At 29.8% G+C, this 27,757-nt stretch overlaps 2 protein-coding genes across 2 annotated transcripts; one reads left to right on the forward strand and one right to left on the reverse strand.

Moving 5' to 3' along the window:
- Positions 1-10,750: 10,750 nt before the first annotated feature.
- On the reverse strand, positions 10,751-15,100 carry LOC102604871 (protein NRT1/ PTR FAMILY 7.1). The gene is made up of 6 exons (XM_015311644.1): positions 15,065-15,100; positions 14,728-14,848; positions 14,146-14,363; positions 12,836-13,395; positions 11,848-12,135; positions 10,751-11,523 (listed from the first exon to the last, which is right to left on the reverse strand). Exons 1-6 carry the CDS (start codon positions 15,098-15,100, stop codon positions 10,959-10,961), a joined length of 1,788 nt encoding a protein of 595 aa, XP_015167130.1. The 3' UTR covers positions 10,751-10,958.
- A 6,895-nt stretch (positions 15,101-21,995) lies between these two features.
- Positions 21,996-27,575, forward strand: LOC102593496 (enoyl-[acyl-carrier-protein] reductase [NADH], chloroplastic-like). The gene is made up of 13 exons (XM_006354141.1): positions 21,996-22,086; positions 23,313-23,621; positions 24,196-24,305; positions 24,381-24,436; positions 24,520-24,604; positions 24,690-24,737; positions 25,647-25,721; positions 25,796-25,907; positions 26,012-26,063; positions 26,167-26,218; positions 26,355-26,412; positions 27,043-27,141; positions 27,255-27,575. The coding sequence occupies exons 2-13, from the start codon at positions 23,345-23,347 to the stop codon at positions 27,407-27,409; spliced, it is 1,179 nt and encodes a 392-aa protein (XP_006354203.1). The 5' UTR covers positions 21,996-22,086; positions 23,313-23,344; the 3' UTR covers positions 27,410-27,575.
- Positions 27,576-27,757: the final 182 nt, after the last annotated feature.

Raw genomic sequence — 27,757 nt, forward strand, 5'->3', positions numbered from 1 at the left:
CGTGTATTTCTTTTTTACTATGTTTTCATCATAATTGTATACCAACAACTTTTGTATTTTATGTGCTCACTTTACCATTCAAATTAAAATTGCTATTTTACTTTCATAGTAAAAACTAAAAATCGTATCTCAATGATTAAAATTGTATTACATATCTGACAAATATATTTTTCTATTATTTGTATTACAAAAATATTAGTGATTGTATCTCAATATAATCCAATCATTACATATGAATACGATTTAAGAAAGGATACAAGATTCTGGAAAAAATAGCATACAAAGTGGAAATAATACAATCAGTTGAGGAAGGATGTCATATTCTAAAAAGAATACAAATTTAATGTGAAAAGAAATATGATATATTTATACTTAAGAAATACAAATCCATTTGGCATACGTATTGAGAGGACTACAAACTAAAAAAGAAATACAATATTCTTAATAAAAATACAAATACTGAGTAAAAGAAAAGCAATTGGCAAACAAAAATTAATATGAATACAATTCTGGTATGAATATAATTTTTGCAACCTTGTTTCTTTGACTCTCTATCTTCTTCGTCTGCTATGTTTTTTTTTTTTTTTCTCCAAATCCAAATCTTTATTCACTTGTGCATTTGTAATACTCTGCCTTGTCATCCAAAAAAATTATAATTACCCAAGAAGATCAAAAAAAGTTCATGTCAAAACTTCCAAACAAATTAATGATTCAACAGTTAACGAATACTTGATCGATTGTATTTCACCGATTATATCGAAGTTCCAGTTGGAAATTCCTTCTCCAAAGTTGTTTGTCAACGAAATTATCCCGTTTTCAAAATCTTCTTGTCAAACAGAAAAAAACGCAAATTTAATTGAATTCACTTCAACAAAGAGGATTTTGGTATCGCATTCGCCGCCAATATAGGATAGTTGATGATCGTGAGGACGAAGTTGAATTTTTCCACCATAGCTACACATTAGCTTGACATTTTGATTTTCCATTGCTATCGCCGCCAAATTCATGCGAGAATGATGAAGAAGACAGAGGATTTGGTTTTTTGGGGAATTTTTTTTTAGATTTTATTTTTTATAAAGATGAGAGATATTAAGTGATATGTTTCTTTTATAAAATATTGAATTTGTAACTGATGAGTATTTTAAGTGATATGTTCTTTTTAAAAATATTCTCTCCCCTAAATTTCTCCTTTCTATTATTAAATAATTGTATTCTTTCAATTAGAACAAATAAAAACAATGTGAATTAGATACATAACAAACTAAAATATTGACATTTTTAATAAATATTGAAAGTGTGGGCAAGGAGTCTTATTAAATGCTAAATTATTGACATTTTGCAAAATTTCCCATTTTATAATAGAGTATTTGTACACTTCGGCCCCATCATCTCTTAGCAAGAGAAAATGGAAATATTGTTGAATATGGCCCAAACAGATTGGGCTTCTTTGGTGGATTTCTCATATTGGGCTTTGATTGTCAATTGTCCCTCAAAGCCCAACTCATTACAAAGGGAATATTAGATCTTAATTTATTACTTTAATTTTCATAATTATAATACTATTGTATCGAAAAGTATACTTCATTTAAGGGAAAAAACTTAAATATGTCATCAAACTTTAAGAAAAAACTCCAACCCGAAGGTTGCGAATTTGAGTCACCAAGGGAGCAAAAGGGGTGGGAGCTCCTAGTGAGGGTAAAAAAAAAAAAAAACTTTAAGAAAAAACTTATCTATGTCATCCATTAAAAAATTGGCTCATCCATGCCATTTTCGTTTGAGATAAGGCTCATTTATGTCATTATTTCTAAACTAAAATATTTTCCATTTTGGAAAACCATATTTTACCTGTGGTCATTTATGATTAGGTCACATCATTAATTAAATCATTCTTTAAAAGGAAAAAAGTTCAAATATGCCATCGAACTTTGAGAAAAAGGTTCATCTATGTCATATGTTAAGTTTGACTCATCTATATTATTTCAATTAATAAGTTATGACATAAATGAACCTTTTCTCAAACGGAAATGACATAGATGAGCCAATTTTTTTATGAATGACATATATAGACCTTTTCTCAAAATTTGATGGCATATTTAAGTCTTTTCCCTTTATTCAAAGAGGAAGTGCTCCGTAGCTTAGCTACTTGAAATTTCTTTATCATTAAGACAAACTCGAAACTTATAATTAAGGGTAGACAAATTCCGTAGACAAATTCCATCCGTCTCATCACATAAGAAAACTTGTTAGTAGTTGGGAGGAAATTTTTCGAAAACTAAATCATGTATAATTTGAATAAATATAGGCAAGAACTATTAAATCTTCAACCAACATTTTATGACAAGCAATAATTAACGTAGAATTTTTACTAAGAATTTTATCATCTATTATGTAACATTATTTTCCAGTCTTCGAGCCCTACCTTCATTATTTCGAATAATAATAATCGGAAGAACCAAAGATATATTAAACTAGGAAAATGCTCAAATATATCATCGAACTTTGAGAAAAGGCTCATCTATGTCATTCATTAAAAAAATGGCTCATCTATGTCATTTTCGTTCGAGAAAAGGCCCATCCATCCCATTATTTGTTAATGGAAAATAGTTTCGATTTTTCATTTTTCATACGTGGTCAATTATGATTCGGCTACGTCATTAATTAAATTATTTTTTAAAAGAAAAAAAGTTCAAATACACCATTGAACTTTGAGAAAAAACTCATCTATGCCATTTGTTACAAGTTTGGCTCATCTAGGCCATTTCCGTTAACAAATAATGACATGAATGCGCCTTTTCTCAAACGAAAATGACATATATGAGCCAAACATTTAACGGATGACATAGATGAGCCAAATATTTAACAGATAACATAAATGAGTCTCTTCTCACATTTTGATGACATATTTAAGTCTTTTTCCTATTAAAACTAAAGTCCCTTTATTGCGCTAATAATTCTGCTACGCACAAAGTAATTTTCATATCTAATCATACATATTAGCAGTAGAACAATTTTTACTATTTGAAAGTAAGAGAAATTTTCAAGAAGTGCTTTTTTGAAAAGTTTCTCCACAATTTTAAATCAATTAAAATCTATGTAGGTATCAAACGTCAAATGACAAATTAAAGAATAATGACTTGACATGATATGAAATATTGATTGAGAAAACTTGTAATTATTTAGCTGACGGACTTGACCAAAACTACGGTCCTTTCAACGTTTAATTCAAGTTAAAACCCTTCCCTAAGAGTAACACTCTAAATTCTAAGGCTTTAGAATCAAAATACAAGTTGGAGAAGTAATTAATTTACACCAAAGAAATTAATGGAAAAACTGAAAGAAACTTTCCTAAACCGCTCTTCTCAATTCCAAGAACGAAGTTGTAGAAAATAATAGATTTTTGAGACTTTTCTGCACAAAGTCCCGGCTAACCCCGCTATAGCAGCGTTGCCATAGTGGCCCACCCGCTATAGCAGGATTAATTCATCCCTCTATAGCGGCGTGACACCCGCTATAGCGGCTTGTATGAAGACAAAGATTCTAAGTCCTTCCCCAAGCTCCAATTTTGCAACTCACCTTCGAATTAATCTTGACTTTCTAAACTAACCTCTATACGTCAAGTTCGATATCAGGAGTTTTACTCACCTGAATTCGATTCCGAAAGGCCCTATGGATTTCTTAATGTCTTAGCTACTAGGAAACATGATCCAAGCTTAGACATACCACCCCATCCGTTCCTTGATTGCTCTAGACCTCCCCTCACTCAGATTCCGTCTGAAACCAGCCTAGCCTAAATTTTTTAAGTCATTACCCAAAATTTTTTATAGCCCAATTCTTTCACCATTCGCTTCCCCATAACAACTGCAAGATGTCATTACAACCCCTCGATTATGTTGGATGATCATTAATGATGTGCCAAAGAGCCTTCGTACTTATTTCCATCTTATAACTCTACCCCTAATCTAGATAGTTGTTAACATTATTCATTATTTCTAACAATATTAGGAAGAATCAAAGATAAATTAAAATTAAAGTCTCTTGAATTGCATTTTGGAAAATTTTCTGCACAAATTTAAATTGCATAAAATTCCAAAACAGAATTTTATGACTTGACATGATAATAAACATAATAGGCCACATCATGCACATTAGACCACACATTATGCAATCAAACACACTTTCAGCTCAATAATAATAATATATTACTAATAAATGGACATATCAAGCTAATAATACTTTACTAATATCAGTATAACATATGATTCTTATTTATTTGGTACTTGTAAGTTGTAACCCTACATATTCAATTATTACACTTTGACCCACGTGCTTTTATCCATTAAAAAAAACCCTACATATATTCAATTATTACATTTCGACCCACTTGCTTTTGTCCACAAAAAGTATTTTGTCTTTGGTTTTTTCATCTCCACACACCATTTATATTAAAAAGTTTAAAAGTGATTGTAATGATCCGTCCCGATCGGTTATGAATAGGTTTGAAGGAATTTGGGGCAAAAAAAATTTCACTTGCAATTTTTAGACTAGAACAATCTCAGACAAAAGCAGGGCTCGGTGAGGTCTAGGACCATTCGAGAATGGTGTGGTGTAATGTTTAGGCTTGGTTGATATTTAATTATAGGCTAGGCCAACCTCAGACAGAATTCGAGCTAGGTGGGGTCTAGGGTCATTCGAGAATGGTGTGGTGTATGTTTAGGCTTGGTTGATATTTAATTATAGGCTAGGCCAACCTCAGACAGAATTCGAGCTAGGTGGGGTCTAGGGTCATTCGAGAATGGTGTGGTGTATGTTTAGGCTTGGTTGATATTTAATTATAGGCTAGGCCAGCCTCAGAATCCGAGTTAGGTGAGATCTAGGGCCATTCAAGAATGGTTCGGTGTAATGTTTAGGCTTGGTTAATATTTTCTTGTAGCTGAGAGATTAAGGAACCAGCAAGGCTTTACGGTATCAAATTCGGGTGAGTAAAACTTTCAGAATTGATCTTGGCATGAAAGGAATACTTTAGGACATCATGGAAAGAAAGAATGTCGTGAAAAATGAAATTTTCAGAAATTTTCGAGTCTCTGAAATTCACATAGTCCGCTATAGCAGGTATGTGTAGGCGGCGCTATAGCGAGCTGATGATATCTTTATTTTAGGAGTTGAGTGTATTATTATTTGTTCATGTGTAACTTGATATAATTTTTTTTAAAAAAAGAAGATAATTCTTAGTTCACCTACTACAATACTTAACCGAAAAAAGGCTATACTCTAAAAGCCAATTATCCGCTCAAAAATAATAAGTCATCTCGTTTATTGAAAACATAACAATAATTTACTATTTCATTCTTAATCATTATAATAAGTCATCTCGTTTAATGAAAAATAATTTTAAAATAATTCATACTTAACAATAAAAGTAAAATACGTATATATTAAAAAATTTATCGCTTAATTTTTTAAACTAGATAAACATAAGTTAACCAAAAAAATATTGCTTATTTATAAATATTTTATCATTACTATTAAGTATTATCAATTTTTCTATTATTTAAATAACTTATAATATTACCTAAAATTATGGTAACGATACATAACTTATTTATATTATCCCTATATATAAAATAAACATCATATATGAATGGCCTACTATTATTTTTTCATATAAGCTCTAAAGATAAAATTTGAATGCAATAATTTTGGCGCTAATTATTAAAAATTTTGCTTACACGAAAATAATCATAGTGGAAAGGAATTACTATTTTTGAAGTTCTCTCTTACTAATTTTTTTATTTGTATGGGGAATTCGCTGCTGATAGATCTCGCCCAGTGTCCCCCTCCTTTTCCTACCTCCTTCCAACCCGCATGAGTATACAATGATAATGTCGGGGCATGAGTGCTCGATCTTAAGACTACTTATTGAACAATCGATAGCACCTTACTCCGACCTAAGCTATGCAATAATGAGATCTTCTTAGTCCTTGCCGTATGTGCTTGACGACCCCCCTTTGAGTAACATTTATCACATGCCTACCCAATTTATTGTTATTTTCCACATATTTGGTCCATATAAATGACAGATTTAGAAAAAAAATGATTTTAATTTTGATTTGATAAATAATATTAATTGTGTAGTAGTAAATATAATGAACAAAAGAGTTCCTCTAGTTTACGGTATCATATTATACACTTGTAAGTCTTTAAATCTAATATCTTTATCTTATTTACAATAAAATATACTATTATAATTGAAGGTCAAAAAATATAAATCATAATTATCGAAAATACATAAAACTTATGCTATTTATTTTCTCCGTCTAACAATAACTGTCCGCATATTATTTTGGCATACACTTCAAGAAATGATAAAAAATATTTCATCTGTCTCATATTAGTTGATCATCATATTAAAAATAATTATTTTATATTAATTATCCACCTTACTAAATCAATAGAACATTAATTAATTTTTTTTTGTAGTACCCTTACAATTTTTTATTTTTTGAAAGCGTTCTCATTTGTTTGTAAAAACCCAAGAAATTTTTAAGGGGTGCATTAGTAAAATTATCTTTTTATTTATAATTTCTTAAGTATCGTGTAAAATGAAAAGTGATCAACTAATATAGAACGAATGGAGTAATAATGATAATATTGCTCTTTGAATATATCAAATTTAACGCTCTGAGAAATGTATTAGAGATTGAAGAGTTAAGAATGAGTTTGAGAAATTCATTAACTTTTTAAACTAGCCAACTACAGTAATATTGAGCATCAAGAGTTAAAGAATGAGTTTGATACAAAGAGGTAATTACTTCTTTTTTACATCACATACATTAGAATAAACAAAGAGGTAATTTTTTTTTAATTTTTTTTCATTTTTGGTTTCATTATTCTGATTTTCAAGATTTAGTTTTGAAAATTGGGGTATGTAAAAATGTATTGAGTAGATTAAAGAAGAGATGGAGATGGTGGAGGTGTTTGAAGATGGGGTGAGGGGGAAAGATAGACGATTGAAACAATAGAGGTGAGAGAAAAAAAAATTGAATTGATAATTTATCATTAATTAAGAAATTTAAATTTTAAGATAATTATTTAATACCATATTTAAGAAATTTGTGTATCTAATTAAATATTTTAAAATATATGATTAAATATTAAAAGTGGTATCATGTGTAATTTTTTTAAAACAAGAGGTAAATTAAGTATATATGGTAGTAAAACATGTCTAGTTAGTTAATTTTCCGATTATAATGGATATTATTGTATCGAAAAGTATAATTTGTTCAAAAAGGAAGTGTTTCATAGTTAGCAACCTGAAATTTCTTTATCATTAAGACATAAATTCGAAACTTATAATCGAGGATATACAAATTTCATCCGTCTCATCACACATGAAAAGTTGTTAGTAGTTGAGAAGATACTTTTAGAAAGTTAAGTCGTGATATAGGTAGAATTTTCAATAAAAAATTTATTATTCATTATGATGGATGATTATTAAAGATATGTGAAAGTACCCCCTAATTAACTCCATCCTTTATAAATAACTAGGGAATTTGGCCGCGCTTCGCGCAATTATGAAATATATATGTAAATTTATTTTTAAAAATTATTATGATACAAAAAAATAAAAAATGAATTATAAAAATAAGAAAAATGATAAAATCACAATACAAATATTTTTATAGAATTAGAGCTTAAGTGAATTACATTTTTATTATCAAATGTTTTAAAAAAAATAAAAGATTAATTTATTAAGAAAAAAATTCATATATTATGATGTTAATATATAAAATTCGGATAAACATATTTAAGAACTTGATTTTTTTTCTTATTTTTGTCAAATGATAAATTTACTATCCGATGAATCTTCCTTTAGTTCGGAAAAATAAATGATGAAACTAAAAATAGGAGGAAGTAGCGATAAATATTTCTATTTCATTTCTTCTTCGATATTTAATCCTTTCTTTGTCCTTGTTTTTCTCTTATTATCATCGTCTAAATAATTATTATTCTCTATTTTTCATTATCATCTAAATAAATCTCTATAGCTAATTTTTCGTATATATCTTTTATTATTATGGTGATTCATTAGAAGTAGAAGAAATGAACAAATTTGAATAGTTCTTCACCATAAGAAATACCTAATAATTCTGTATTTAATACTTAAGATGAATTTTTTTAAGCCATGAGTAATAAAATTTAAACGTCTATTAGCGTAGTTAGTTGTGTTTTGACAAAGTTACAAATAACTAATTTGAGCCTAAATGAAAATGTAATTTAGTAAAATTAAAAAAATTATAAGAACTTAAATTTTAAAAAATATAGAGAGAGAGAACATATGAAAAAGTAAGTAAAAAGAGAAAAATAACAACACAATTTTGTCAAGTCCTTAATCACAAAAAACAAAGATGATAAAAAATCATATAATCAATGCAATTATTTTTGAGCTTTTATTAGACCCCTCTTCTATCCATATCCAAGAGTCTTTTCATGGAGTCAAACTAAAGTATAAATCTGATACTATAACAATAATATAGAATATCACTATTTCAAATATGGAATAAAAACAATAATCTTGAGTAGGAATCTAATGAAAAACAAATATGAATTTATATAGATAAAATTGAAGAAATTAATACCATAAGGTATCTTAAATTTTGAAATTAAATAATTGAGGGTTATGAATATAAAAATTTAAAGAAAAGGAGTTAATAATATTAATTAAAGTAAAAGTTCAATTAGGTATAAGTTATGGAGATAAGAATTTTAAAATAAATAAAAGCAACATTTGTTGGGTGTTTAAGTTTTATTAGGAAAGCAAGCAAATCAACATCTTCTCTTTTTGTACTACTCCATTGTGTTTAACAAAAGTGAAAGAGGAAAAAAAATACAATAAAAAAACAGACAAATATCTTGAAATATTAAAGTAGTAAATATTGAGGCTTTTAATTTTTTGTAACAAAGAATAATAATGAGTGTAAATAATTTTTCAGACATTTAAGTATAACAATAAATAGAGGAGTAGTAATTGATATATTTATTTTTTGTACAATAATAAGTATATAGAAAAATATAAAAAATTATGAAAAAAAAGATAAATAGAATCTTTGGCCAAAGAAAGGTGGAACTTCATTTCTCTAAAATTTTAAGTACAACAATATGTAATAGCTATAAGAAATGTATCATAGATAATATACTTTCAAGCATGGCAAAATTTTAGAATATTGAAATCAAAACAATACATTAATGAATCTTTAAAATATTGAAAGTATTCAAACTTTATACTAATATGATCATCTCTCTTGATGAATCTTTCAACATAATTAAACTTCCTTCTTCACTTTAATGATCTTGTACTAAATTAATGTGAACATCTCTCTATAATGAATCTTTGAAGAATATATCTTTGATATCTTTATCAAAGTGAAGAACATATCATGTCACTATCTTTTCTATGATTTCTTATGGAAAAGATGAAGAATAATTTTTATTTTTTTTAAAAGAGAAAAAAAACTACTCTATTAGAAAGAAAGAATGAGAAATATAAAAAATGAAAATTCAGCATCTCCATGGATGATTGTAATTTATAGATTTGATAATCCATAAGAATAAGTTGAAAAGACATGTTATTTAAGTAGAGAATATGAATAGATTGAGGTTTTTTGTAACTGATTAGATTAAATTAGAATAGTAAATATGATTGTTTTTTTTATTTAATAAATAAAATATTTAATGAAAAGAATTAAGAAAAAAAATGGAGGCCATAGAAATGTGCCACATCACCTTGTCTATGTTTCTCCTTTATATTATATATATATATAGATTGTTAACATCATTCATTATTCCGTATATAATAGAAAGAACCAAATATGTATTAAAATTAAAATCCCTTTTATTAGTGTGTGACTAGTAATTTTGCTTAGCACAAAACATTTTTCATATATCATCACTTATTAGATGTAAAACAATTTTTACTATTTGATAGTCATGGGAAATATTCAAGAATTGTCTTTTGGAAAATTTTCGGCATAAATTTGAATTAATTAAAATCTAAAAAGATAGTAGACAGATGAGAAATTAAAGAATAATGGCTTCACATTATACGTAACGTTAATTGAAAAAATAGTAATTATTTAAATGACAGACCATATTGACCAAAACTATAGTCATTTTCACAATTTTAGATAAAAGAATATACTTTCTAATTTTTATCTTATTAATATATGATTAAATATATTTAATCTTTTGATTTATTAAAAAATATGTATTAACCCTTTATAAAAGGAATATGTTATATATTAGAATATTTTAAAATTATTTATCCACAAATTTAAAGTAATAATATAAATTTTACATAACATGTAAATAGTCAGATGATGAAATGATTTTTAATTGATTAAGTTGATAAAGAGTCATAAATTGAGAATCAAAAGTGCAAATTTTCAATTAATAAAAGGTAAAATATGCTTAGTTAGATACTATAGTCTATAAGGATCATATAATTTCGGAAAAAGGGGTTCATCTTCACAAAGGAGGTACATAATGACAAAGTCCGGACAAGTATTTATAAAGATACACGTATTTGAGAAGTTGTAATTAAAACCATGTATGCGAGTTGATGTACATTCAAAATGTCAAAGAAGTTGGAAACAAAAAATTTCTCTATAATTTCTGAATGAACAAATCGAAGTTAGAACAAGACATGATAAATAAGAAAATGAACTTCTAGTAATTCAAAAAGCTCAATATTTTATTAGCATATTTACATGAGAAATTACAATTTTCTTAAACAAATAACTTCATAGGGAAACCCTAACATAAATAATCATTATATAGAGAAAACTAGAAGCAATCATGCCCATTAAAATCATCACATTTAAGGGTCATGCTTCAAGTTTTATTTTTCACTAAATAAACCACATTACTCTAAATTCTTTAAAAAATAGCCACTCTTGAAATATTCAAACTTTTTCAAGAATTTGAACAATCTCTTTTTCTCCATGATTGCTATCTTCAATGTTGATCCCTTTGTACCACTTAGCAAAAAACACAAATGCAACCATATCAACCAAGGCCAAACCAAATAGCAAGAAGTAAAACCTATCAATGTGGCCATTATTTAAATTTTCAGGTATCCAACCATGTCTAGTCCCTTTTGCTGTGAAATGCATAACCATGTTGACAAGCATACTACTAACATAATTTCCAAGTGACATTGATGCCATACAAAGTGAACTTCCTAGACTTTTTATCCCATCAGGTGCTTGTCCATTGAAAAATTCAAGTTGTCCAACATACATAAATACTTCTGAGGCACCAACAAGTATGTATTGTGGAATTTGCCAAAATATACTTAGTGAACTTGTTTCATTTCCGGGGATTACTCTTCTTAGCCTAAAAATTTCGGTTACACCGGCTGCAACCATTGATAACATACCGATGATTAGTCCAACTCCCATCCTCTGGAGCTCTGACAATCCTCTCGGATTCCCACTTATCTTTCCGGCTAATGGAACCACCATGAACCTACATATAGGGATCGTAAAATTAGTTCATGAAAAAATGATGTCTAAATAGCCCCTTTTAAGGATAAATTTCACAAATAGCCACTTTCAACCATTGTCCCTTTTAAGGATAAATTTCACAAATAGCCACTTTTCAACCATTGTCTTGGAGTTTTAAATTTCACAAGTGAAACTTCAGGACATTCTCACATAGTTTTTCATATGTGGAATTTGAAACGATCTATGACAGTGACTATTTTTCAATATGAGTCGTTATTTAGTTCAACACACTCATTTACTTATAATGTCATTAATTCAGTTCAACTCACTCATTTGATACCCTTACCTGTAGAGAAACGTGCACGTTAGCACGCTACATATGTCGAATGCTGACATGCTAGCTGCAGGTAGGTGAAAGTTCCCAATGGTAGCATCCATGACTTCACCTTGCTCAACAAATAAAGAGGCCATTTGTGTAAAGATGACAGAGTACATTATGGTGCATAGCCAAATTGGAAACATTCTTATAATGCACTTTGCTTCTTCAACTTGTGTTATTGTGCATAGCCTCCATGGGTTAATCACTGGCCTTTGTCTATCTTCATCTGTCACTATTGCTGCCTTGTCTAGTTTCCTGGCCATTTTTTTAAATAATGTCATTAGAAATTAAAAAACAAAACTTCATATCATAGACAAATCAAGAATTTAGAGTCATAAGGTTCACTATATAGGTGAATCAAGAATCGAAAGTCTATTTGTTCATTACATAGGTGAATCAAGAATCTAGAGTAAGTAGGTTCATTAAATAGGTGATAAAAAATCTATTGTCAATACGTTCATTATATAACGAATCAAGAATCTAAAGTCAATAGGTTCATAATTATATAAGCGAATTAAGAATCAAGAATTAGTAGGTTCATTATATAAGTTAATCAAGAATCTAGAGTCAACAGATTCATTATATAAAGATCAAGAATCTTTATTCAACAGGTTCATTATACCATAGACAGATCAAGAATATAGATTCAGTACGTTCGTCATATCATAGGCGAATCAAGAATTTGGAGAAAATAAGTTCATTAAATAAGCGAATCAAGAATAATCAAGTGTCAATAGGTTCAGAATAAATATGAATCAAGAATCTAGATTTAGTAAGTTCATAATAAGTGCGATCTGATTATATGTATACATAATTTGGATTGAAATATCTCAAGCTAGGGCCACTAGGGAATTTGTTTCAATGACGTTGTATATATATAAATATATGTAACTAAGTAGAGTATTAATTAACCGAGACACTTAAAGACAAATAATATGAATCGAAAACTACTTACTTGAAATCATTACTATGAAGTATCTTCCTTGTTCCTTTAATGGATGATTCCAACCCATTCAATTCATATAACTCTGTCTCATCAACATTAGGCACTCTCCATTTACGGAACGCGGCAACGAATACCTGACCGACACGTGGCAACGGGTTCCCAAATGACTTAACATATCTATATCCAGGAGTGCCCAACAAGAAAACAAATAGGCCGAAAAGCCCAGCAGCAGTAGAGGCCCAAAAACCAAGTGTCCATTTACCACCATCTTCATAATATACCAAAATTGTATTGGAAATTAAAGATCCAGCATTTAATGCAAAGTAAAAATAGCCAAAATAGGCAGCCTTTGAGATTTTTCCTTTAGGATTTGCTTCATCAAATTGGTCTGATCCAAAAGTTGCAATTGTGGGTTGATGACCACCATAGCCCAAAGCCACTAAGTAAATGGCTAAGTAAAATAATGAAGTGCCAATAGGTGATGGGGGTACACAATTTTGTAGACCATCTCCACATCCATTTGGTTTAATCAAGAATAGCCAAGATGTCAATGATATGATCACAAGTCCCTAGTTAAATTCACAAAATAAATAAATGAGAGTTAACTTATATACACTGACAACGTAAAGAACCATTATACTACTGGTGTAATGTAACATGTTCTACTTGTTATGAACGACTACTTGTAGTTATACTTTACTGACAACATCGATCCATATATACTATTGGAAATGACGATTTCAATATTTCCCTTATATTTTAGTGAGAGATTTGATAACATAAAAAATATTTTATACTGTCAATGTAAGAAGCTTAAAACTCATTACAATAGTCAAAACTAGTATGGTATTGATATCCTCTACTCAAAGAAAAAAAAAAAACTAAATTTCACATTAACTAAAGGTCAAGTAATTATCCACGTTTCATTTTATATGACATTTTTTGGCTAAACATATAATTTAAGAAAGAAAGAAAGTCTTTTACCGCATACCAAAAGTATGCTTACAAGTTGCGATTGTAAATATAATCAGTGGTGAAGTCACAACTTTTACTGAGAAGATTCAAAATATAAAGAAATAAACACATGAAAAAGTCATAGGATTATTCTAACATATACTATATCTACATAACATTGATCTTATATATATGGTATAATTTTTCGACTATGGTCCATAGTCTTATGGAAATTCGAATGAACCTCTTACACCTCCTTGGCTCCACCTTGATTATAACCATATGCCATGATATATAAAGATGCATATGTCATTCTTTTCGAAACAGACTAAAAAAAATGAGAAGTATAATATAGTAATAATTACCAGGATGAGAATAAGTTGAAAAATGGCACATGTGATGAACCTTCCCCAATAAGAATCACTTATAAAAGCTCCCAAAAGTGAACACAAATAAACAGTTCCAGTCCATTTGCTAACATTATTAGCAGCAGTAGCATTATCTTGTCCCAAAACTCTTGTTAAAAACAACACCAAATTCACTCCAACACCAAAAAATGATAGTGTTACAAGTCCTTGGTTTACTGCATCAAAAAAAAAAAAAAAAAAAATTATTTCATATACATATTTAATAACAATATATATGTGATTTTAAAATATTTTTACTAATTGACATGAGATGCATGTACCGCATATGAGATACACATGTGACACATGCAGAAACTAGTTTATCAAATATAATACATACGTTAGGCCACAAATCCTATTAATTTATATGACACAACACAAAATTAATGGTGTGACTATAAAAGCTACACGTTAGAGTAAAACGAGAAGTTTATTCTAGTTAGATGTATCTAAATATAAAAATATGTCGCTTTGTTTTTAGTAAAAATAATACGAAAAATAGTATCATGTAAACTGAAACGGAATGATAAAATTAAATACCTAAACAAAGAAATGCTGAATACCATCCACCAGTTTTTTTGCTTCTAAAGACTTTAAGTTTGTTCACAACTCCCTGCTTGATGTCTTTGCTTACTCCATCTGAATGATTCTTTTCATTTATCTGTACAAAAAAATAATATAAAAAAATATGAACAAGTAATTAATAAAAATATAATTTTTTAAAATATTATCAGTGTATTTTGATTCGTTATAACAAGTTAATTACATAATTTCTAAGTTGTTACACGTAATTATAGGTGGTTTTGACTTAATAACGTTAAGAAAAATTTATATACTGTCAGTGCACAAAACGTCAATTATCGAATAATAAGCTAACCTTTGACATGACTTGAGTTGTGTCCATTGTAGCCATTTGGGACTTTCTCTGCAAAATTTAAATGCAAAAGAAATTATTTTACTGATCGTGTATATAACTTAAACTTTAACATATGAGAAATACTAAAAAAAAACAAAAAAAAAAACAAAAGTATCATAATAGCTAGGTTTGGTTTCTTAATTTTAGTATGTATTAATGTTTGTGAATTTGTTTGAATTTGACTAGTCGATAACATCTCTAATGGTTTTATCATCGAAAAACCCCTTAATGAGCCAAATTCTGACAGGACGTCCATACAAAATGATAATTTGCTATATATAGTGTCACACATATGCATTTTTTTTAATGTATGAAGAACTAGATTGTATGCACTTTGAGGAAGAAGAAAACTTTACTTAAAGTGCTTGAATATTATGAATAACTTTATGCATGCAATAATAGAATGGTTGATGAAAATTGATTGAAGAAATAGCTCAATATATAGACAAATATAAATAAAGGGTCATTTTCAAAAATTATGTTTCAATAGGATAAAAAAAAATTAAAAAAATAATAATAAAAAATAATAATAATATATATATATATATATATATATATATATATCTAGCATATTTTTCATAAAGAATAAATTAAATAAAAAAATAGTCCCACAAAACTTCTCTAGTTTCATTGGAAACCTTTAAAAGTGGATTTTGATTTGATGACATAGGTTGAAAATGATTATTTTTTTTAAATTTCAATTCGGTGTTCGATATCTATATTAGAGTGACTAAATAAGGATTCACGTCTTACAAGAAGATCCATTTCTAGATGTGACACTCCCCATTATGATTTTTTTCATTTCAGACTCGAACGCGAGATCTCGGAATTAGAGTGGAGGGACTTCAACCCTCCTATGTTATGTCTTTTCATGGTATTTAATTTCTTTAAATTCATGACTCACTAACAGTATAAAAAAATCTACAGTTTCTAACAGTCCTTTCATAACAATGAAAGATTCAGCATGATGAATTAAAATTGCAAGTTGAAAAATAAAAATAAAAATAAAAGGAATAACTTTGGCAAAATTATGATGCAATATATAAATTATTAATTACTATTAATTTCATTTCTTTACATAAAAAAATGGATAAGTGTTCCACTTTATTTCAAAAAGATATAAAATTCACTAACTCAAAAGAACTAAAACTCATATTAATAAAATTTAAATTCTGAATTCGTCTCGTTACCCTACTTAGCAAGAATATTAAGGGTTAATGGACAATGTCATCTTTTTCCACTTTATATAGGTGTTAATTGTTGTTATCAATCAAGAATAAGCAAAGAAACTTCCATATGGTAGTAATAAATTTAAGTATAAACCATATACACATAACATCTTTCGATGAGACAAATTAAAACATAAGAATTTAAGTTATATATACAGATAAATGCAACATTATACAAATAAGAAATTAGAATTACCTTTTGCGAAACTTAGTAGCTGAGAAGTTAACCGAAAACTTTGTGATAGTATATGATTCTGGTGAAGGTGAAGAACTTGTATCAATGAGAACAATAATATAATTGCTAGTAAATTTTTTTGTCATTTATGGTGAAAAAAAAATTAAGAATAAAAAAAACTTGAAATTTTCACTCTTAATCTTCTCCAAATTATAAAAACTTTGTATAATATTTTTCTTCTTCTAAAATAATATCAATGATCAACAAATCTCTAAAACAAAAAAATAATTATAAGACAAGAACAAGAATTACTCCTAAATTAATTTTGAAGATTATGAATGAAAGAAGAGGATTAAAGAAGTGATTAGTGAATTATAATTAGTTAATTTTAGGTTTTTATAAAGATTTGGAGTTAAATTATAGAATTCTGTTGAGCAACAAACTCCTAATTAAACTCTAATAACTATTAAATCTAATTCTACGCAAATATACTTGGTAGATTAATTAATTAGTTAATTTAGATTTTTCTGTTTTTTTTCTGATTAACAGTGACAATAAGTCAAACAAATTAATAAAAAAGTATTTGAGCAAAATGAAAATATTCAAATAAAAAAGGTAAGTACATGCTAATATCATGATCTTACATGTTCAATATAATTTAGTTTAACTTTTACTATATATATATATATATATATAGTTTACCACTAAAAATGAAATTTTCTGACTATACTACTAAAAAAACTCAAGGAAATTTCAACTTGAAAATCTATCACAATTTTCTTTTTACTAGAATTTTTTTGAACGGAAATATTTGTCGAATTTTTTTGATTTTTTAAGTAATGGGTAAATTTGTTTCTTCTGTAAGCCCTTCTCATATTATCAGTCTCAAGCCTAGCTTATCTCCTTATGGGTACATAATGACATTATAAGTGAAAAAGTGATGATTCGATCCCGATTTGTTTGAAATTAGACATAATATTTCTACTTACTAGTAGATAGTGTAAAAAAATTATTTAAAATTATCAGCGTATATAATTTAATTAAATTCCTTCAATATTACATGTAAATTAAACCTAATCCTATTTGACTACCAAAAGATTAAAATATAATAAATAAATAAAAAGCACAAAATAACTGCCTAATTTAGAGGCTAATTAATAGAGCATATTAAACCGCCCAAGATAAACTAACCCCCTATAATAAGTCAACTTTTTTATAATTTTATATTCAACTAATTAATTATATTAGAAAAATATAAAATCTATAGAAATAATAATTTTTAAAAAAGTGATAAGGACAAGTCCATATATTATACTGTTGAAATTTAACGACTTATCAAATCACTTTTGTTTTTTAAATAGTCATTTTCAAAATTAAGATAAAGTTGATAAGTTGTTCCCCACTCATATATATTACCAAACAAAATTACTATGCACTATTTATAGGGAAAACTGTCTTCCACTTCTTGACTAAAAGAAAAAAATAAATAATGTTTGGTTAAATTTTAGGTGATTTTATGAGTTTTAAAAAATCTAACTCGATCGTGTCTGAATTGATATTTTAGGTGTTATCTCATGAGAGATGTCAGAGATTGATTTCCTATGTTCACATCTTCTCAATCGAGCTCGTCGTCCATTTGACTTGCCTAGTGCAATTTATCTCGTAAGAATGAATGTACCTAATAAACACTCTAATTACCTATCCAAAGAAAATAAACATATTACATCAAGTGTTTACATAAAAATATATTAATTTATCAAGGTTAATGATGGATAATGTTGAGGTGGGAATGTATATAATTTATGTCATCACTATTAAAAAAGAATTAACGAAGAACAATTCATGTCGCTAAACAAAAAATAAATCGCCGTTATTTATATTAACAATAGATAATTAATAAATTATCAAAAAATTATGTTAGCTATAGGTTATTAACGATAAATTAGCAATGAATTTCATAACTAATTCATGTGTTTTTTAGTGATGCATGTGAGTCTCTCGTATAGCTCATATGCGATATGTTTTACTCATATACAAGTTCTATAGAAAAGTCACATACACAACTGCTTAAATTTGTTAGTAAACTTTATTTACATACATAAAAAAAAACCTATGATTTATGTCAATTAAACACTCAAATACATGATAAATTGTTCCTATTTAAACATTTTCAATTCAAACTTTTTTACGCGTATTCTCAAGTGTTTTAATTTTATATAGTTAAGTTAACAGTAATAAATATGTTTCTCTCTTGATTAAACACATCAACCTCAATTGGGAATAAGTCTGAGCTTTTACATCTTACTAAGAAAATGACATATTTTAAGTGATTAATTTATTTACGTAATGTGCACTTAAGAACAATACATGCAGATTTTCCCCCCTCAAAATTTGAAGCAAGTGTGTTTAATAGGAACACTTTATTGGATGTTTATGTGTTCAATTGAAACAAACTATAGTTCCAATATCTAGCTAAACGGAATTTACTGATAAATTCGAGGCTATCTATGTATTAATCCAATCTTTGTTTCCTAGAAAGTCATATGTCAAGTATGTTAGAATTACTTTCAAACAAAAATAAATATTTTTTTATCGTTCCAATCATCGTAATCTATGGAAAAGAAAGAAAAAAATGAATATTGTTTGGGAAAATGTATTACAAAAATTCATGTACTAGCTTGTAACATCTTTTCTAATAGAGTATGTGTTATCTTATCAAACCAAAAATAAAATTAAAAAAATCGATGGCATTCATTGATTGGATAATTACTAAAGTCAATTAAACCATCTTTGTAGAATTAGGTCATGGTCGGATATTTAGTAAAAATCTTTAATTTCAATTATGATTTATGACACATAGTTAAGAGAGTAATAGGCAAATAGTTACTTTTAAGACCACTAATTATTTTTTTTATCATTATTTCAAATTAAACTTCTTGATATACAGTCGCGTTAGATAGACAAAACGGTTTAGCCCCCAAAAATAGGTCTTCGGTGTGAATTAAGATGAATCAAGCCTCAAAATGATACATACATTATTTATAAAAAAAAGAAGAAGAAATTATACTAGTAATTGTCAATCTTGAATAAACAGCCATATGGCATATCTAGTGTTTCTTATTGCACCAATATGTTTCCATTTCTTTTCATATTATATATATGATTATGACATCTATATTATATAATACCAAATCTATTTTGTTATTTTGAGACAAACAAATTGCTTTATAAATTACCAAGTGAAAGTCCTTATGGTGAGTCCATCCATTATAATTAAGGGTCTTGCCAAATGTCAAGTGACAAAATTAAATAATTATGAATACAATTATAGTAGTTGTGTATATACAAAATAAGCTTAGATATTATACCTATCATGAGGACAATCTTTATTGACAATAAATAAATAAATCATTTAGTCATATTTTTTTTAAGGGCGGCTTAGCTCTATGATTCGCTAATTTTTTATTTTTATTTTGATATTTTCGATTCGTAGAATGAAGGGAGTGTATATATAACTAGGGTGTAACTCCAATTTTCTAATTTGTAACAAAAGAGAAAGATAGAGTAGAGTTCGAAAACTATTCTAAGAGAAATTTGATAGGCTCCTCTAAATAGAATGTGCACCACTTTCCTCTGCAACAAATTATGTTGGCTTCAAACCTTACTCGATCTAATATATTCAAAATTTTATTCGACTATTTAATTATGTCCACATTTTTAAAGTCATACAAAAATTACTTAACTAGCATGATTTTCATTTCCACGATCGCTTCTCCTTCTTCATAATCCTCCTTCTCCGATCAACATAACTTGTGAATAAGATAAATTTGTCAATTCAATATGACTTGTAAATAATATAAAGAGACATAAAATGAAGACTATACACCCTAAAAGTCAGAGTACTTACTTGTCAGCTGAGATCAAATTTGAATATCTATTTATGTAGTATTATGTATTTATTAACTTCTAATATTATAAAACTTTGTTCAAACAATAATAACATGAAAATAGCATATATTGGTTTTCATGTGGAAAATGAGTGTAAATGAATGGTCCCAAGAAACATGTCATAATCAAAGTCTTAGTGACATTATATTATTCCCTCTATTTTCTTCTTTACACTATTTAACTGCTTATGATCATTTGCCACTAAGAAAATAGTGAAATTAAAGAAGCTATGCTCAAGAATTGTTATGAATATTATACCATCCACATAATATTATAATTGTACTATAGCTTATAAACAAAAGGACTACTAAAAGTAGGTAACAACTATGCATATTTTGAGGCTTTTTGATGAAAGGAGAGATGACATTGTCAATGTCACCTAGTGGCTTTTTAGAAGTCCCGAGTTCGAGCTTTGTAATAGTCAATTTTGATAGAGACACTAAGATTCAAGATTTGAACTCTATGAGTTTTTACACATGAACGACTTCTTGGCGTGAATTTGGCACGTCTATGCACTTCAAACATGCAGTGAAAGTTTCTTATCGTCAAAGTTGAGGCAAAAGCAATTGAATTCAATTCAACTACATATACTTGAAATTCACGCAAAATTGGCTGAACTTCAAACATATGTACCTAAATTTCAACCACATGAAACTTCCGCTACACTTCAGTTATGACATAATTAAATAGTAGTCCCAAAATCAGGTATTTGTACATATCGTCCCAAAAACAACAACGAAATAAGTCCAATGTCATTCTATAGGCCCAAAAGTACTAGGCCCAACAATTTCATCAACTTTTCATGTCCCTCTTTAAAGCCCAATAGAAAATAGAACCATAAAGGTTTTGTTTGGTTGATGAACATGTTATCCGAGGACTGTTAACGCATCACACCCTCAATGTGGGATAAAAACAATAGTACAATCTTAGAATAACTTATCTCGCAATTCTATCCCAACCATTCATGGTATAAACTCATCCTAAATTTAATCCCGAGATTGAGTATCCCTCGTCCATCTTACCAAACGATTCCTAAGTACCTACGCCCAACAATTTCATCAACAAAAGGCCCAATAATGAGCTAAAGCCAATAACATTTTGTAGGCCCATAAATCCTGGCATGTCTACACACTTCTGAATAACTTCAGACATGCAGTAGAAGTTTCTTATCGCCCATAAATCCCGGAAAAAATGATTGAATTCAAACCACATATGATTAAACTTCAAGCGAAGTTGGCTGAACTTCAACCATTTGAAACTTTCGACACTGCATGTCTGAAGTTGTTCCTAAATATATTACATGTATGACTTAAATGGTGACTCCAAACTTGGGTGTCTATACACTTGGGCCCAAAAAAGGAGCTAAGCCCAATAACATTCTTTAGGCCCAAAAGTACCAGGCCCACCAGATCTTCATTTCCCTCTTTAAGGCCCAATAACATTCTGTAGGCCCATAAATATTAGGCCCAATAACAGTTCTTCATTTCCCTCTTTAAAGACTCCCAACAGACAACTACTAGCTATTACTACTACTGTTAATGCTGACACCAATTTTGTTTTCTTTAAAAGGATAGCAAAAAAAAAAAACCCAAAACCCCTTTGTACCCAAAATTCTACTTTGTCACTTCAAGGTATTCATAGCTTTCTCTTTTCTTTTTAATACTGTAATTCAAATGTGATTCAAGTTTCAGTGTTTACTATTTTGTGTTTTTTGTGGGGGGTTTGTTTTCTTGAAATTGTGTTTAGTTTTGGCTACATTTTGCTATAAAACATTAGCTTAAATTGTGTGTTATGTTTAAAGTTTTGATCTTTGAGTTTGAGGTTTTTGTTTTTGTGGGTGTTGGATTCTTGAAATTATGCTTATTTTTGTCTACATTTGCTATTAACATTAGCCTAAATTGTGTGTTATGTTTAAAGTTTTTATCTTTGAGTTTGAGGTTTTTGTTTTTGTGGGTGTTGGATTCTTGAAATTATGCTTATTTTTGGCTACATTGCAATAAACACTTAGCCTAAATTGTGTGTTATGTGTAAAGTTATCACCTTTGAGTTTGAGGGTTTAACTCTATAGGTTTGTTTTGGATGAGACACTTTCTTTTTGCTGTTTATCTTTTTGTTGGTATTTTTTTTCTTGAAATCATGCTTATTTTTGGCTACATTTGCTATAAACATCAGCCTAAATTATGTGTTATGTTTAAAGTTTTGATCTTTGAGTTTGAGGGTTTAACTCTATAGGTTTGTTTTGGATGAGACACTTTCTTTTTGCTGTTTATCTTTTTGTTGGTATTTTTTTTCTTGAAATCATGCTTATTTTTGGCTACATTTGCTATAAACATCAGCCTAAATTATGTGTTATGTTTAAAGTTTTGATCTTTGAGTTTGAGGTTTTTCTTTATCTGGATGTTTGTTTCTTGAGATTATGCTTTATTTTGGCTATAGTTGCAATAAACATTAGCCTAAATTGTGTGATATGTATAAAGTTCTCATCTTTGAGTTTGAGGGTTTAACTGTATAGTTGTTATGAGTTTGCTATGGATGAGACACTTGTTTTTTCTTTTTAATAATACAAATGTGATTCAAAAGTTTCAGCTTTTTACTGCTCATCTTTTTTCCAGGTATTGGTTTCTTGAAATTATACTTATTTTTTGCTACATTTGCAATAAACATCAGCCTAAATTGTGTGTTATGTATAAAGTTTTGATCTTTGAGGAAAAGTGCAATCTGCTTTCATGCTGTTCATCTTTTTTCGATCAGTTTCTTTGAAAAACCTGCATACCATTTGTATATTCCCGAATGTACTTATTGAAATAAGGTTTTTGGATTTCTGAATGTTCCTGTTTTAATTTGAAATCATTCTCAGGTTACAGTTTCTCTGCAAATTTTTCTATAGAAATGGCAGCATCTGCAGCTTCAAGCTTTCAAATAACAATAGCTAGGCCATCCGTACTCTCTACTAGAAGAATTTCCAGTTTCTGCTCAACAAAGTTTGGTGGTGAAACTCAAAAACTGTCCTGTAACAGACTTGCCAGTAGTTGTCATGTTTCATCCATTCAACATTTTTGGCGCAGTTTCACATCTACGACTCAAAAGTTACAGAAAGTTGTCACCAAGGCAAAATCAGAAGCTGATGATAGCAAGCCTGCCTCTGTGTTGCCGATTGATTTGAGAGGTTAGGTTCTTCTGATGGTGTTCTTAAGCTTTTCTCCTGTGCACTTTAAGATCCTGAGGAATGAGCGGAAGAGATGGTGGATGTCAACAGATCTTCTTCCTCTCCCTTTTAAACTTTTTGATTTCCCCTCATTTCCTGCGCGAGTCAAGGAAAGCGAATATGTAATCACAAATAGAGAAACAATGTTGGAAACATTTACAGTGCATAATATCCTTTTAGAATTCCTATCTTCTTTGGGTTACGACTTAACTATAAATGCATGATGAACTACTGTGTATTTGTGAACAAAAAGTAACAGTAGAGAGGATGCTTGTCGTTTTGACTGGCATTTGAAACATTATCTGCCAAAGTGGAGTTTTTGACAGCAAACACTGTGATAGCACATTAATTGCTGCTGGAACTCGGACGAGAGATGGAGTGTGTAATGTAACCGACAGAGATTTGCAATCTCATTCATGACATATATTTTTATGATATATAACTTTCTTTCATCTATTTGTTAATATGTTTTAATTTGGTATTTCTGTTCGTGTAGCCCTCTTCCTTTTGAGAAAACTGTAAATGCTGTTTGCAGGAAAAAGGGCTTTTATAGCTGGTATAGCTGATGATAATGGATATGGGTGGGCTATTGCTAAGTCCCTGGCTGCTGCAGGTGCCGAAATTCTAGTTGGAACCTGGGTGCCAGTAAGTGAAATTTACAATTCGTTTGAACTCTCAGTTTATCTTCAAACCTTTTGATGTTTTTGCATTTCTTTACAGGCCTTAAACATTTTTGAAACAAGTCTTCGACGTGGGAAATTTGATGAATCACGCGTGTTAGAGTCTAAACTTGTGTTTCTTTTGTACCACTACAAAAATGGCTTTATGACTAACCTCCTGCTAAATACATCTTTGTCAGTTTGCCAGATGGCTCTTTGATGGAGATTACTAAAGTATACCCCCTCGATGCTGTTTTTGATAGTCTTGAGGATGTACCTGAAGATGTAATTTCAAATCCTATGGTTGTGTGAAATTTTTTATTGTGTTTCATTTGCATTTTCCTAATACTAGTTTTTTCTCACCATGCAGATAAAAACAAATAAGCGTTATGCTGGTTCTTCTAAGTGGACAGTCTCGGTATGTAGTTCTCCCCGTTCACACTTCTTTGTGCATGCTGAACACAATGAGTAATTGCCAGAAAGTAAAATATGTAAAACATGCATCGTGATTGTTCTTGAGGTTCCTTTTCGGGGCTTGATTCTGCATACTGAAAGCAATTGAATCAACATTTCTTAAAAGTCTCATGTATCAATAGTATCTATCATATTTTCCTTAATCTTCAAATTCTGCTTGTACTTGAAACTGTAGGCATTCTTCATCCCCCACCCCCACCTCCTTTTAAGAAACTACAGGCATTCATGATGGAAATATGCGCAACATGATGTGCATGGCTGTCGAGTGAACTGATAGGCGACCAATAATATCAATTTACCTCAATTTAAGTGTTCCAAGTTCGTGTTTCTATTGCTTTTTTCTCAAGTATACACCGAACTTCTACTAATGGTTGTGCTGCCTCACCCACCTTCTGCAGCGCCATGGTTGTTAGTTATTACTCCCTCCTCAATTTGTTGGTCTTACATTCCTTTTTAGTCCATTTAAAAAATAATTCTCTTTCGCTTTTTTGACAACTCTTTAATTCTAACTTTCCACATGTCATGTTTAAGACCACAAGATTAAAGGGCATTTGGTATGTTCTACGTATCTTTAGTTTAAGACCACAAGGTTCAAAAGTCTTCTTTACTTTCTTAAACTCCGTGTCAGGTTGAAACTAGGCAAACAAATTGATACGGAAGGAGTATCATACATGCATAAAGCAAATTATAGTTATCCACTTTTCTTATCTCTGCTGCAGTTATTCTTTTGTTTGTGTTGGCTATCATATTAGGCTTGTATCAGGACGTCTTCTCTCCCTGATATTAATTTTTCGACCTCTGACGTTTGTATCAGTGTTGCATTTTCTCCACACCTGATTTCTCTTGTTTATAGGAAGTTGCAGAATCTGTGAAGGAGGATTTTGGCAGCATCGACATTCTTGTCCATTCACTTGCCAATGGGCCAGAGGTATCATCTTTCGAAATTGTAAACCAGTGTTTCTTCATCGGTGATCCTTTTTCATGAAATCATTCAACCATTAGGTGACTAAACCTCTTTTGGAGACATCAAGGAGAGGATACCTTGCAGCAATATCAGCATCAAGTTATTCCTATGTATCTTTGCTAAAGCATTTCCTTCCAATTATGAACCCAGGCATGCATCTAGTTTTCCATCTTATTACCCCTTGTTTGTCGATTTTTACAATTATGTAATTTCCCAAAATATTCCCTTTGAAATCAATAATGGTTTTATTACAGGTGGTTCTTCGATTTCTCTGACCTATATTGCGTCGGAGAGGATCATTCCAGGGTACACATTATTCTTTCCCTTTTCTTGTTTTGTTTTTCGTTAAGATTTTATATTTTAAATCTGTCCCTATGAGGAATCATCGGTTGAAATGTGTCATGTACAGATATGGAGGGGGAATGAGTTCTGCCAAAGCAGCACTTGAGAGTGACACCAGAGTGAGTTGTTCCATATTCTCTACCAGTCGAAAAAAGAAAATCAGACGAAAAGCCAAACGGTTTTCGCCCCTTGAATCTCTAATAGCCCTCATTTTATTGCATCTAATCATTGAAAGGGATCATTCGAATGATGTAGGTACTTGCTTTCGAGGCTGGAAGAAAACAGAAAGTTAGGGTGAACACAATATCTGCTGGTATGTTGTCCCTTCATTGTCTGTTGGATTGTCCATATTTACTATTAACTGTAAATCCTATAAAGTTACTAGTTTATTCCGCAAGGGTGATCAGAAATGTGATGGTTATTTTCCCTCTCTGTAACGCCCATTTGTTATCATCTTGTATACCTATCTTCCCATAAATAATTGTTTAACTAGTCAAACCGAACGTTTTCTCTTCGATGTTGGTCACCATTGTGTGTTAGGTCTTTAATACAATTGAAACTTGATAGTGTTACGTACATTTCCTGGTACCTAGATTCTAGTTTCTACATGAAAACACCTCAACCAAATTACTCCTCCCGTTTCAATTCAAGTATCTTTGTTTGACTTCACATAATTGAAGGAAGAATTTTTAATCTTGTGGTCTTAAACTTAAGATGTGTATAATGTACTAAAATGTCCTTTGAATTTTGTGGTCTTAAACATGCCGTGTAGAATGTTAGAATTAGAGAGTTACCAAACATAGAAAGAGAAATTGTTGTTTGGGATAGACAAAAGGAAAGTAAGACACTTAAATTGAGTCGGAGGGACTATCCAACTCACTTTTTCATGTAATGTTCCCTTCATACAAAATCTTTTATTGATAAGAGAAACATCACTATCCAGGCCCTTTACGAAGTCGAGCTGCAAAAGCAATTGGTTTCATAGATATGATGATTGACTACTCCATAGCCAACGCACCTCTGCAGAGAGAATTATCAGCAGGTAAAGATCATCCACACAAGTTATTTCTCACTAAAAATCTCTTCTTTACCGTCTCTTACCTTATCCTACTTGTCTGTTGTTAATATACCTTTCGGGGAAAAAACTTGTCGTAGATGAAGTAGGGAATACAGCTGCATTCCTAGCATCACCACTCGCTTCAGCAATTACTGGTGCTGTTATATATGTTGACAATGGTTTGAATGCAATGGGCGTGGGAGTCGACAGTCCTATATTTAAAGACCTCAACATTCCCAAGAGCACGGAATAGAAGATATCGCGTGTTAGACGAGTTTGTATTTGTGTTTTTTTTTCCACAACATTCTTATGGTCAGAGCCAAGAGTTTTCGGCCATCGGCTTTCGTGAAATTATCTACTGCTGTATGATTGATATTTTTATAGAGTAAATAGAAGTAATGAGTTTCCAGTTATAATCATCTTTCACTATAATGTCCCTACCCATATTTGCTGAAATAGAAACCTTAACTCTACTTCTCTTGTGTTGATAAGTTTGACAAGGCGTCAGCAAAACACTGTTGTCTATTTAAAGAACGAAAACCCCTTAGCAGCCCGTTGGAGGCTGTGAGTCTGTGACGAGAACAGGGGATGGCCCTATGCA

Source organism: Solanum tuberosum, unplaced genomic scaffold (genome assembly GCF_000226075.1).
Source record: "Solanum tuberosum cultivar DM 1-3 516 R44 unplaced genomic scaffold, SolTub_3.0 scf00172, whole genome shotgun sequence".
Classification (NCBI taxonomy): Eukaryota; Viridiplantae; Streptophyta; class Magnoliopsida; order Solanales; family Solanaceae; genus Solanum; species Solanum tuberosum.